This window comes from Dendrobium catenatum, unplaced genomic scaffold (genome assembly GCF_001605985.2).
Source record: "Dendrobium catenatum unplaced genomic scaffold, ASM160598v2 fragScaff_scaffold_1483, whole genome shotgun sequence".
Classification (NCBI taxonomy): Eukaryota; Viridiplantae; Streptophyta; class Magnoliopsida; order Asparagales; family Orchidaceae; genus Dendrobium; species Dendrobium catenatum.
Window position 1 is genome coordinate 829,692 of NW_021319945.1, and position 13,998 is coordinate 843,689.

General features: G+C 33.4%; 1 protein-coding gene across 1 annotated transcript; it reads right to left on the bottom strand.

Annotated features, from left to right (window-relative positions):
• Window positions 1–602: 602 nt before the first annotated feature.
• LOC110115497 (COMPASS-like H3K4 histone methylase component WDR5A) lies at window positions 603–13,323 on the bottom strand. The gene is made up of 2 exons (XM_020848750.2): window positions 12,559–13,323; window positions 603–1,020 (listed from the first exon to the last, which is right to left on the bottom strand). The coding sequence occupies exons 1-2, from the start codon at window positions 13,213–13,215 to the stop codon at window positions 712–714; spliced, it is 966 nt and encodes a 321-aa protein (XP_020704409.1). The 5' UTR covers window positions 13,216–13,323; the 3' UTR covers window positions 603–711.
• Between the last annotated feature and the right edge of the window lie 675 nt (window positions 13,324–13,998).

Genomic DNA, 13,998 nt, shown 5'->3' on the forward strand with positions numbered 1-13,998 from the left:
TAAATTACAGTTAGCAATCATTTGATTAAAATCATTCATAGCATTGTGATTGGGAGGTTTACCCCCAACCCTTTCATTAGAGTTAGAGATGATATTGAAATCACCTCCCACACACCAAGGACCATTCGAAGTAAGAGCAAAATCAGCTAAGTGCTCCCAAAGAGGAACACGCCCCATTCTAGTACAAAGAGCATACACAAAAGACGCATTAAAAGTAAAATTAGCATAAGAGATTTGAGTGTGGACAACTTGATGAAAATCTAAGATAATTGTAATACTAACATGCATGGTTTTTCCACATAATCCAAATCTTATTAGAGCAATTAGCAAAGCAATTATCAAAACCCAAACACTTGGTCATAGACGCAACTTTATCAGAACTAATAAAAGGTTCCAAAAGCACCAGCATATGAATATTATGAATACGACAAAGGTTCCTAACCCGAGTTTTGGAATCAAAATATATATTTTATACATTAAATTTATTTAAAGGTAAGCTAAGCATAGTATTCATTTTAGTATAATTTATACGATGATATCATAATATAATCTTTCCTCAAAAAAAAAAAAACTAATAATATTGTATTTGGCACAATTAACACTACCAAGAAATAAGTTTTTTCAATTCCAACTGAGGTCATAGGTTTGGAAAATGCATGGTAATTGTTAAGCCATTTGAAGTTAAAACAGAGGGGACTTACAATAATCAATTCAAATATCCATTTGCTGCTCATCTCTCTGAATCCAAATCTTCACCGAGCAGTCCTTTTCAAATGCTCCAGATGCAATAATATTCAACTTTGGGTGACATGAGACAGATAAGACAATGTCCTTGTGACCTTCTAATCTCTGTACAATCTTTCTGCTCTGAAGATCCCACAAATATACGCAGTTATCTTCGGAACCACTTACAATATACTTGCCATTTGTCACTGAAAATGTAGCAGAAATGGCGTATCTTAAATTGGTGTGTCCCCTGTATGTCTTCAAGAATTTCCCGGTTGAGAAATTCCATAATCTCTGCAAGAAAACAAATTTCCACTGAGAAATGATAATTATATGATTTTGAATGCAATTCAAAACCAAGTAAGAAAAAGTAAGTGGTGGATTCATCAGTAGTATTGGACATGAGTTTCTCACAAGCTTAAAAGAATGCCTTGCTATTAAATATGAATAATTACATTAAGTACCTCTCGCATTATGGATCAATGAGATAATTTTGCACATTGGCTGTTGAGAATGCTAAAATGTGCTGCTTACTTGTGGTAATCTGATAGAAAATAGTCACCAATAATGCAGAAATTTGCTGAATTTCAGAGAAAATCAGCCAAAATAGAGCAGATTTTTATAAAAATTGTAGGAAATCTGATAGAAAAATACTTGAAATTTACTAATAGAAGAAGAAAAACAGCACAAGATACACGGATCTTTAATTCGAGAGGAAGAACCAACTCTCCAAATCTCTAGCCAAAGACTAGAGCCCAAGGACCACACGAGATCCCAAATTCAAAATCAAATTCAAGATAACCCTAACCCTAGCAAGACAAGGCTAATTAAAGCAAAAGGACAAAAGTTTAATCCCTAAACAACCTCTAATTTGAAATTTCCCTCCAATACAATGCTTAATTATTGTGTGGGCCCCCCATCTACTTAGCCTCTCTCTCACTCTCTCTCCATGGTTCCGGCCCCCTTGGGCAGAGAAACCGATCCACTAGGGACCAATTCAGCTGGTTCAGCAGGCCTCATTTGGGCCGGCCTAACATAATCAACATGAATGACCTTATTTGTTTGTAACTTCCAGAGTTCATAATCAGCCAAAACAGCACAATAGAAGGTTGCAAAATTATCATTCATTAAGATGTAACGTTTAAAAGAAAGAAAAGAAAGGAATTTTAAAATTTTGAATTCCCTGCATATATCATTTTAAAGAGAAATAAACAAGCATGTTATACAGAACAAACAATTAAGCTTTGTATGTAGTATTATCGAATATAAAGTAAAATGACTCATTTCTTTCTACTATAATGACTAACTTCAGAAATAGGTTTGGTAGATCCCAGTAGACTATGTAGATTGCACTAATAACAACTAAGCCAACCATAGAACTAAATTCCATTCCACGACTAAACCAACCAGTAAAACAAACATCCACTAAATAAATTGGTTTAGTTTTAGATGAAACATCAACTTCACAAATAAACCATTATAGTCTCGAAGAACAATTATTATATACCCGCTAAAAAGCTACTTAAACTATTTCTTCATAAGAAAAAATATTAGTTTACCTAACTACTGAGAAACTAGCAATCTTTTCAAGAAAACACCCATCATGCCCCAAATCGCATCTTTATAACATTAGTGGTGAATAAATTAATTACTACACAGCTAAGATAAGTACTAATAACTAGACAGCCGGTTGTGAATTAAGTTTTATTAGTCTCCAATTCTAAATAATTCTATCAAAAAGCTTAGTTAGCAAATTCACATATTATACTCATATAAAACATGTAGCGGTGAATTATTCTAAAAAACCATTTTTCATACTTTGTTAAAGCGGATAAAAATGCACATGTTAAACCTCAAAAGTATAATGCATGTATTTTATGCATTGCACTCCCATACTTATGAAAGATGCTCCTTTATATATTTCACTTTGGCATGCCAAGACTAAATATTTATTATAAAATATAGTTAGTTTTAATAAAATAATTCATACAAATGATTATATTAGAAGAAATATTTGAAGTGACATTAATTGAGAAAAAAAAGAATTATTCAATTTGTACATATATAACAAAAACTAAGAATTGTGACGATCAAAAGGGCTTATTAAATATGTCATAGGTCTAGAAATAAAGGGTGCCCCTATGATTATATGGAAAAATATAATGCAAAATGATTTGGAAAGAATAAATTCAGCATCTCATGCAGCACTAAGCATGAACAAATGAAAAATAAGAATTTATAAAGTTGACCCAAGTACTTGGGATAAGTCTAATGTTGATGACGATGATTATGATATTCAAAACTATAGAATAAAACCCACATAATACAAATAGACATCAGTATCTGTTTAGTACTAATGTAGGCAAAAGGGGGTCAAATCAAACCCAAAAAAAAATTGGTTTTGACTTCCCTTGAACTTGCTAGTTCAATAAATTTTGAGCTGAAATTTAGCTCATTATGAGCCGGTTTTTAGTTCATTTATTGAACTAAAGGTTAGCTCATTATTAGCTAGGTTTTAATTCATTTATTTTCTTATTTATGTAGTTCTTTATTTATAGTTTTGTCTCTTAAAATTCTTAGTTTGTCCCTTGGGTTTCCAAAATGGCTTTTGGATTCCCTGTACTTGTTGTTCTTCGTGCCTTGGCTCCTTGGATTCCACGGTTGGTTGTTTCCGTGCCTTGACTCCTTGGTTTCCACAGTTGGTTAATGGTTTTCCTGCTAGGTGGCCTTTCCCGTGCTTTGGTGCCTCGGTTCCGTGCGGGCCTCTTGGATTTCTGCGGCTGCCTCTTCGGGTCCCTGGCTGGGCTGTTTCCCGTGAGGTTGGGGGGCTTTTTCGTGGTTTGTGATGCTTGGGTTCCTGTGGGAAATCATTGAAGTGGCTGTTTGTATTCCCCTCTCATGTATATAAATATGGGATGTTTTGGAATGTTTTAAAGTAATATTAAGAAAGAATTTTTGAAAAGAATCTGCGGATTTTCTTGGAAGAGCTTGAGAGCTTCTTCTTCTTCTATCTCTCGGGAAAACTTGCGAATTCTTTCCACCCTTCTTTTCGGCTTCTAATCTCTTTCGTCTCTCCGCAAGTATCCACTCCTTTGTATCCTTCGTCTCTTGGAAAGAAGGTTTAGGTTTTAATTTGTGTTTGAGTCGTTTGTAAGAGTTATAAGGTATCTTGCTTGAGTCGATTGAGTCAAAAGTTTGTAAGTGTCTTTTTATATGAAATGTAAGAGTTTGTGCTTCGTATTACTTAGTTCCTAAGTCTCTCTCTTTTGTTATTTTTGAGGTGATCAAGAATTTCTTGGGGGCCCTCTCCCCAGGGATTTTTTAAAGACCTAAAATGATGCGAGCAAAACTCATTAATGAGCTGAAAAAGAAGAAGAAGCTCATTAATGAGCTGATTTTTAGTAGAGATAAAGAAACTCACAAAATTTAAATCCCAACTTGTTTTGACCCCTCCCTTGCCTTTATTTATGACTTTTTGGTTTCTTCCCTTGTGTCTCTTCCATTCCCCTTTGTCTCGTGGATTTCCGTGCTTGTCCCTTGGTTTTCTGTGCTGGGTGGTTTTTCCCGTGCCTTGGTGCCTCGGTTCCGTGCGGACCTCCTTAGTTTTGCGGCTGCCTCTTTGGGTTCCGCCTGGGCTGTTTTCCCGTGGCTGTTGTGGGGCTTTTCCGTGGCTTTGGTGCTTTGTTTCCTATGTTTATTTGGGAATATTATGAAGTGGTTGTTGGCTTTTCATTTCCTTCATTTAATTAAGTATTTGAAGAGTTTTAGTGGCTGTTTGTATTCCCTCTTTTGGTCTATAAATAGGAGATGTTTGTGGCTGTTTTAGAGTGGTGAAAATGTTATTTTTGGAATGGAAAACCTGAGGGTTTTTGGAAAAGCTTGCGAGCTTTGTCCACTTCTTCTTCTTCTACTTCTTTGGAAAGCTTGCGAGCTTCTCCTCTTTCTTCTCGGGCTAACCTCTTTCGTCTCTCCGCAAGAACCACTCCACCTGCATCCTTCTTCTAATGGATAAAAGCAAGTTTAGGGTTTTTATTATAAAAGTTTGGTCTTGAAGATTGTAAGTGTTGTTTGTAAAGTGTCTTGTTTGAGTCATTTGTAAGCGTCCAAGTTGTAATAGTCTTTTATCTTATAAAAAGTTTATTTTTGTCTAATTTGTCTAGTTTTTGCGAGTTCTTGTAATTTTCTAGATCCTAGAAAGAGATTTTATTTTTCTAGCAAAAATTTGGGGTTACATCAATTACTCACTTAGGAGTGATATTGAGTTCAATTCAAGTGAGTTGACCAACCCAATTTGAGCCAAATTTAAGTCAAGTCAGAAGTGTCAATTCAAAGTCGGACTTCAAAATGGTGTAAGTCAAGTATATTAATTTTATAAACCACATTTAATAGATCCTTATCCATTAAACGTTAAGATTTATTTATGAAGTTATACTCTATAATATAATATATTAACATTCATATATGTGCATATATATAATGTAATTGTGACTACATTTATGTGTTCAATGTGTTAAAGCATACATAAATACATGCGGTGTGTTCATTGTGTTAAAACATACATAAATACATGCGGATATTATATATTGAATCAACCGAGCTGAATCACAGTATCACACTAATTTCAAGCAACTAATCTTCGAAAATTTTGGTTTCAATTTCAACTCCTTTTAATTTTAACTTGAGTAAACTTCAAGCAATGAACGAGCAAATCTCATATTTCAAACATAATTATTAGCTTATGTATATCAGGTATTTAATCATGTCCATGTGACCAGTTAATGTGGTAAGCCACCATTTAACTAATTAGTACAATCCAAATTATCCCACATCCCTCCATGCATTCTTAGTAGATATTAAGAGCAATTAGAAATTAATAAACTACTAAATAAAACTTAATAATAATTTAATATCAAATTAAACTAATTCATACATTATATATCATAAAAATTTAGGGGGGAAGGATTAGTCCCAATCAGCAAATCAAGAGCACTAAACTTAGCGCATCCATGATTTCTATATTATAGTGGAAAGACAAAAAATAGTTCCTTAAAAATCTACATCATTAAATCACCTCAAGATTCATACTAACCTAGTTACACTTCAATCAAGCTTAAGGGTATCAAGACTAATCTCAAAGTCTCAACTAGAATTATATGGTCCAACTCATATCATATCTTACACTAATCTCAAAATCCAATGCTTTTGTCAGTTAGTATAAATAGGGAATCCCAATGCTTTTGTCGATTAACCCTAGAGGTGTAACACTGCAACATCAAATATTAAGATGAAGTGCCTCAATCCCGATTCCTTTAATAAGTTGAAAGACCAAAAAGCCGCCAACAAAGGTGTATTTTTATCCAACACAAATGTCAAAGACAATTTCTCTTATATCCACCATTTGCTTGTCGAACGTACCAAAGTACCCCCATCCAAACAAATATAAATACCCCCAAGCATAAGGTAAAAACCATTCCAAAATCTTTTTGGAGGATAATAAAATCCATTCTAAAACCTTTCTGATTACTTAGAGAAGGCATTATTGATCCATCTTCATCCTTCCCTTCAAGCATACCTATTGACTTGGGTTTCAGAGTGTCTTATCAAAAAAATATATCTCAATGCAAACAAAATTTTTTTGGCTGTGCAGGAAGCGAGTAATCACCATGAGGACATGCCCCAAAAAACTCAACCAAATTACTTTTAAAACGTAATAATTTGATGTTCTCTACTTATACTAACTGATCACCTTATTGTCAACCAACACAATTCATAAAACATGGAAAGTCCACTCTCCCTCACCTCAAGAAAGAACCACTTAGCAAATCAAGTTTTTCAAAGCTGAGCATCATCCCATCCACCTCTTGTAAGATCGAAGACCAAAGATTGCAAAAGCATATCTACTCATCTTGAAGATCGTATGTGATGAAGGGAAGCATCGCAATGCGAAATCCTATGCCAGCTTTAAGAATCCCATGAAGTAATATAAACACATTCCACTAGTTGAAACTATTTTCCTCTCAATCTAATGCATATTGAGGAGAGGATCAAGCTTAAAGGTGGGACATGAAAATTCATAATCAGTATAGAATGCATAGAGAATCTACCATACAAAACCAACTTAGAATTAAGCTCCTCAAACAATCACCTCCTCTTCATGCAATGTTAAGGTCTATGATAAGGGTAATACTCATGCTTAGAGTAAACTTCTTCTCGAAGGCAAGGTTAATGGTGAAGTCAGTTCTTGGCCGAACTCAAATTTATAAAGAAGAGGATTTTTAACTCTTCATTAAGTAAACAGTTCCTAAAAACATGGTAGCAACAGATGGTGTGGGGTTGTTGTATTTCCACTGCTAAGGGTTAGGTCTGAAGGAAAATCAGAAGAGAAATTTTCTTGAAATTCTGAGAAAATTCTAGATAATCAAGAAAATTCATAGAACTTCAATCCACTATTCGTTTTAGGTAATTTCACTTCAAATATTCATTTATAGGTAAGAAATCCTACATCTCATTTTAATAATATTCTATTTAAAAAAAAAAGTGATAGTTGTTATATTCAAGCATGTTTTACATGAATTACGGCTCAACTGATGAATGTTTATCTGGATTTCAATTTGCAATGTAAATGTTAAATTTTGTTAATTAATTAAAATTTATTTGAATATTCACGAAATAATATAATTTTAAAAAATAATGAATATTTATATTTTTATCTATAATCATGAAACTAATGTAATAATCATAAACGGCCTTGCCAAAAGTTTATTCATGCATGAGTATGTGAACACATCTCATGCATGGAAGCAGCGTTTCATGAAAAAGGGGCTCAAGTAGCCTAATTGCGCTATATAAATGTTTTTAAATAAAAATATACCGAGTTAAGAACACCGATTCAGGTTGCATGTCCACAAGAACGTGTGTATATCTAATAATGAAAGAAAAAAATATGAGAGGTAGCAAACAATTGTCCTGCAGGGATTATTCTAGAGTTTGAAACTCATTAAAATTCATCTTATTTTTTTAAAGACTCTTCGGGGACAAGGAACCATTAGAAGATGTTGCCATTACATAGAAAAGTTTACATCTGATGTTTTAAATATAAAGTGAAATTTTCATGCTTATGTCATATGTGACAATATACTTTATAATTTAAATGTTTGTTGATGATGATGTATGTCTCAGTGTCTTTAACAAGCTGCTGCGCTGAATGTTAGATCTTCATACCAAAGTATGACTTCAATCAAATTTCAATATGATAAAAATGGAAATGAGCAAAAAACTACATGTAAATCATGGCTCGTGAGTTGTGACAAACTTCGATCTCAAAGCCAGGTCATAAAAAAAGGACATTGACATAGAGACAACATTAACATATTAAGTAGCTTACTCTTTTTTTTATTTCTAGGACAATCTTAGTAGTTCCTTTTTTTTTAAAGGTGATTTAAAATAGCAGACACCACTTCAAGTTTAAAAGCAAAAAACAAACAACATTTTAATATTGAAATATTACTGGAAGAATGGACGGTAACTTATAACCCGAGGATGCTAGAATTTTTATTGAAGAAATTTTAAGAAGCACAAGCAAAACTTAAATTAGTTGAAGGACCAGAATTTTACTAAAAGTTTTAAAAAAAGCAAAATAGTCAAACTGTTTGGCACATTTCATTGAATATGCTAAGCAATTTGGTTAATTCTATTGAATACACCAAACAGTTTGGCTAATTCTGAATACACCAAACAGTTTGGCTAATTCTATTATTGAATAAGTCAAATTGTTTGATGCATTCCATGGAATGCTATAGTTCTGCGAAATTCCATTAGAGTTCAGCAACTTGGCAACGTGAAATTTGTAAACAACTAAACATGCATAAGCAGCAGGTTAAATATTGGACAAATTATAAAAATGATAATATTTTTGGACAAAATAAGTAATAGGAGTGCGTCATCAAATTAATTTAAAAACGAGCGAATATGGATAATTAAATTCCGACTTTTTTAGAAAAATTAAATATCGTTATTAAAATTAGAATTAAAATTTATTTAGAATTAAAATGGATAATTAAAATTAGAATTAAAATTTATTTAAAAAAATTAATTGTTAATTTATCTTTTATATTTAAAATAAATGTTTTTATATTTTAAAAAAATTAATTAATCATCAAAGATTAATTTGTTTTTTATATTTAAAATATATTTAAATGTCCTTTAAGTGTTAATTAATAATTTATAAAAAAATAACCAAAATGACCCCTTGAAAGACTAAAATAGTCCCCAACTATGATAAAGGAATCATTTTGGTCCCTGAACTCCTTAAAGAGGAACCAAAATAGTCTCACCATAATAGGACTATTTTGTTTCATTTTTAAAAAGACTTTATGGACCAAAATAATACTTTAATCTAGTTTGGGATCATTTCGATCTTTCATAAAGAATCAATGAAGCATTTTGATCCTTTTCTCAATAGAATATGTTCACTACGTCTTATTTTAATACATTGTTAATGGCTAAGTTTGAGCCATAAAACTTCTATTTGTTATAATACTTGGTAATTAAAAGAGTACCTTGTTTTATAGCATGAATTTTAATCTAAATTTCGTAGACTAAGACAGTATCATGAACCTCTTAGTATGCTTGCTTTACCATGTCCCAAATATCTTTATAGCTACGGTTAGGAACATGAAAGTTCCACTAATTTTAGGTGTCATTGGAATCCAATAGCCATGACATGAATAAAAAGTCTCTACATACAAAGTAACAAAACTGATAATCTTATCTCGGTATGTGGCAAATAAGATGGAATTTCCTATTGCCTTGACATAGATATTTATAAAGTTGGACTAAAAAAGATAATTTCTTTCATTAAATTTGAATGATGGTTGAAAGTTTTGATACTCACCCATAAGGATTTGAGAGTTCTAGTTTGATTCAAAATCATTTGGTTGGCCAACAGCTTCTAATACACAAGACATTCTCCATAATTTGTATATTTCTCTCCTCTTATGGCTTACAGTGTAGTGAAGTACAAACTATAATGTATGAAGTGGACTGCAGGAAAAAATGCAGGTGGTAGACTATAGGCATTGGTGCAAGAAGTGGATCACAAGAGAAGGTGCAAGCTGAGACTATGGGCGACAAAGCAAGTGGAGATCAAGGGAACCTTGCGACAGTGCAGGCCACAGTGGATTGATGGGCTGGATACAGGAGAATGTGGTTTGTTAGGAATCCTACCATAGAATGAAGAAGCCAGCTTTGAAGGTAGTTGTGGGTTCATGAAAAAAAAAAAAACATAAGAGAGAGCTTCCAAAGGATTATTTTCCTAAGGCTCTAATACTAGAGAGAGAGAGAAAGAGAGAATTTGAATTATTATTTATTTCATTAAAAACCTTACACCTTTGTTTATATAACAGAATTTTATACAATATTAGATAATTCCTTCTTTGAGAGGCAACTAATTACATAATTATTTTTGAACAATTATTACAAGAACATAATGCACAAAGTAATAACAATGTTTTAATAAATGCTATGATATGAATAAGGGAATAACGTCATGAGATAGTCCCACAAATTGGGATCCCAAGGCTAGGTTTACCAGCTACTTGCTGCTCAATATCTGAATCGCCAGCAATAAGTAGTAAATTTTAGGAATATCTATAAAACTTGTCATCATAGAGATTTACTAGATTGGGAAGTTAGTAACTAGCAAATATTCTCTTTCCTGTATAATGCATTCCCTATTTCTCTTAGAGGATATTTGATTTGAAGTAAAAGGTGCAGAGTATTCCAAATATAAGGGTATTAAAAACATTAATATTCGATCTCAAGTAAAATAAATGCATAATAAAATTTTAAATTATTTGAAAGTCACCCTATAGTCAATTTTGATGTACTTAGAAATCACTAAATTTAGTCGATTTTCAAATACACTATAAAATTTCTACCATTGCCACCACTCGCCGCAGCTGCCATCACAACCAGTCGTAGCTAGTATCACCTGATGCCAAACTCTGCCTACGTTGTCTCCACTGGCTACCACCATGGTTGCATTCATTTTACTTCAAGTCAAACAAAAAAATAATCACTTGCAATTATTTTACACTCACCCAAACAATTCCAAACATTTCAAATGCATTACATTCTTTTCACATAGCATTCCATTTTACTCTAGATTACTTTTTGTATCCATTTTACTCTAGATTACTTTTTGGATGTTCTCACTAGACATTTGCAAGATGATGTACCTTGGTGTATGCTTTTTGCTGATGATATTCTTCTTGTTGATAAGACTAGAGAGGGAGTTGAAGGTAAACTTGAATTATGGAGGTCAACCTTAAAGTCTAAAGGTTTTCCCCACCCTCCAGTGATTTTTCCATTAAAATCATATAGGAAGATGAGGATGGCTTCCAAATATATGATTAATTAATGCATTTTTGTTCTCTCACTTACTTTATAGTATTCTTTAAAGGCTTCCATTACTCATCTCTCTAAAATAAGAAAGCTTTATGCTTGCATACCCTCCTGCGCACCCATCTTATTAGGTGATTGCTTTATTGAAATTACATCCATATGTAGCTTCTCAATATATGATTAATTAATCATTTTTTCATGGTTGTCAAAAGCGGGTTTCGGGTCGGGTTCGGGTTGAACCCAAATCTGACCTGACACATTTTAACCCGACCCGTTTTTGCAAACGGGTTGGTTTTTTGGACCCGAACCCGACCCACTTCTTTTATGTTTTACTAAAATATTTTTATTTAATTCGATTTATTTAAACCTAAATCAAATTCATATAAGATTTGTTCCAATCAATTTAAGATAAACCCAGCTTAATTCAGTTTGGGCAACATGGTTTATTATTTTTTGGAAATAACATTTACTTATTTCATAACAATCTTCTAAAACTCTCCTAAATCAATCAAAAACATGTCAAAACAGGTTGATTTTGGGTTTTTGGGTCAACAAGAACCCGACCTGATTTTACAAACGGGTCGAAATTCCTAACCCGTTCCCGACCCAGTTCGGGTTTTGGTTGACCCAAAACCAAAATTTTCTGGTCGGATTTTTAGGCCATGTCAAATATTGACACCCCTAATTCTTGCCCACTCATTTGCTTTGTGGTGATCATTAATCACTTCCTCTACTCACCTCTCTAAACTAAGGCCAACCTTAAATATTGGTACCAACTATCACTTTTGGTCTTGGACCTTTGCTATCTTATTAGATCTCATGAAAAAAATTCATCATATGAACTCTCCTTCTACTAAGGATACCATCCAATATATCAAATAACAGGCATTTAACTAAGCAATTCTCACATGAAAAAATCCTAAACCTGTGATTGCTTATACAATGATGTTTCAAGAGACCGTCTAAGGCATGTGGGACTTAGCCAAAGCTCCCAATCAACAGACCAAGGTGAGCTGCGTGATGCAATGACTTGATTATGCTAATTAAATATAGAAATATTTTAATTTCCAAATATATTTTTGATTTACAGTTTGCATAATAGTTACTCTTTTGTAAACATGAAATAAGACCATTAAGTGAAAAAATAAAAATAAAAACCGTAACCAGCATTCAGATAAGATAATTTTCAGTTGCGAATGCAATCTCATATTTAGGTGTGCCTCACTGAAATGATGAAATTGGTAATTATGACTAAATGTCTTTGCTGATATAACGTGAACGAATGCTGTCAATCCAAGACAATTGCAAGTAATATTTCTCATGCTTTGATCTGTTGTAACTACTGAAAATCAAAAGGACTTTAATATTACGCTAATTGATTCTAAATGATAAAAATAACAGAAAAAGAAATGGAAACATCAGCCATACCAATGTACTATCAAGCGTTGCAGCAAGAACAAATTTCCCGTTTGGTGAGAATCTAGCCAACGATACCGGAGGGCTCTCATCATCAATCAAGGTCTTGACACACCTTCCCGTGCGGGAGTCCCAAATTCGACAGAGCCCGTCATAGCTGCTAGAAACAATCAACGATCCTTCCAGGTTGAAATCGATGGAAGTCACCGGATCAGAATGTGCCGGTATGACGCGGATGCAATTGCCGGACTTGACGTCCCAGAGGCGGACGGTATCGTCGAAGGAACCCGAGGCGACCATGTTCGACTGAGGACTGAAAGCGCAGCAGCATACGTAGTTGGTATGAGCCTCTAGAGTCCTCACGCAGGAGTAGGTGGATAGGTCCCAAATGCGGAGACTGCAATCATCGGAAGCGGAGCAGAGAAAGTGACTGTCGGAGGAGAAGGACAGGTCGGAGATGCCGCCTTCGTGGCAGGAAAGCTGAGCACGGAGGGAGAAGTTGGAGGAAGAGTAGACGCGGATGGTTTTTTCGGCGGAGGCGGAGGCGAGAAGAGAGCCTTCGGGGGAGAACTTCACAGAGGAGACTGCCCGTTTGTGGCCGGTTAGGGTTTGGTGGAGGGCATACGGTTTAGACAGGACGCCAGTGTCTGATTCTCCTGCGGACGACATTGGTGACCCGGCCGTGGCAGACGGTCTCCTTTTCGGACTTCACCGGCGGTGTAGTCCTAAAGTGGCAGCGGCGATAGGGGCTGAGAGAAGAAATGCACTGAACACACTGGAGAGGATGCTACGATGGTGGCATGCTTCATTAGAGGATAAAGGTTAAACAAATTTAAAATTTTTTCAAAAAAAATAAAATTTGTATAAATGTCTCCAAGAAAATCTGAGAAAATAATGAAAAAAAAAAAATTTCTCGGTTTTATGATCTCACATATACCAAATCATATTAGCATACTCCTTTTAACAAAGTTTAAATAGGAGAATATTTTTTCAATTATATCTTTTTTTATTATTAAAAAAATATTATTCTTAAAAAGTTCTAAATTTTTTTAAAAAAATAGAATTATTGACAGTAAAATATAAAAATAAGTTGCTTGAATCTGTAATCCTAAGAAAAAATGTTCTTACGATTTTTCTATTTTTCCATTTTAATTTCTTATCAGACTATCAAAATTGCTCACTCTTAAAACTTATTAGGATTATTCCCAACACTAATAGCTTGTTAAATTTGAAAAACTTCAAAGATTAAAAAATCAACTAATGTTATAAAAACCCCCTTCATAATTTAATAAATATTTTATTAAGCCTTAATACTTTTCCTAACATTTTTATGAATTATTAGAGTTTTATCGATCCAAATAGCTTAAAAAATTAAACAAATTACTATAAATCTAAATAGCTTTCTTACTGCTTTTAATTTTGTAATAAAAATTTAAATTTTTATACTAAAAA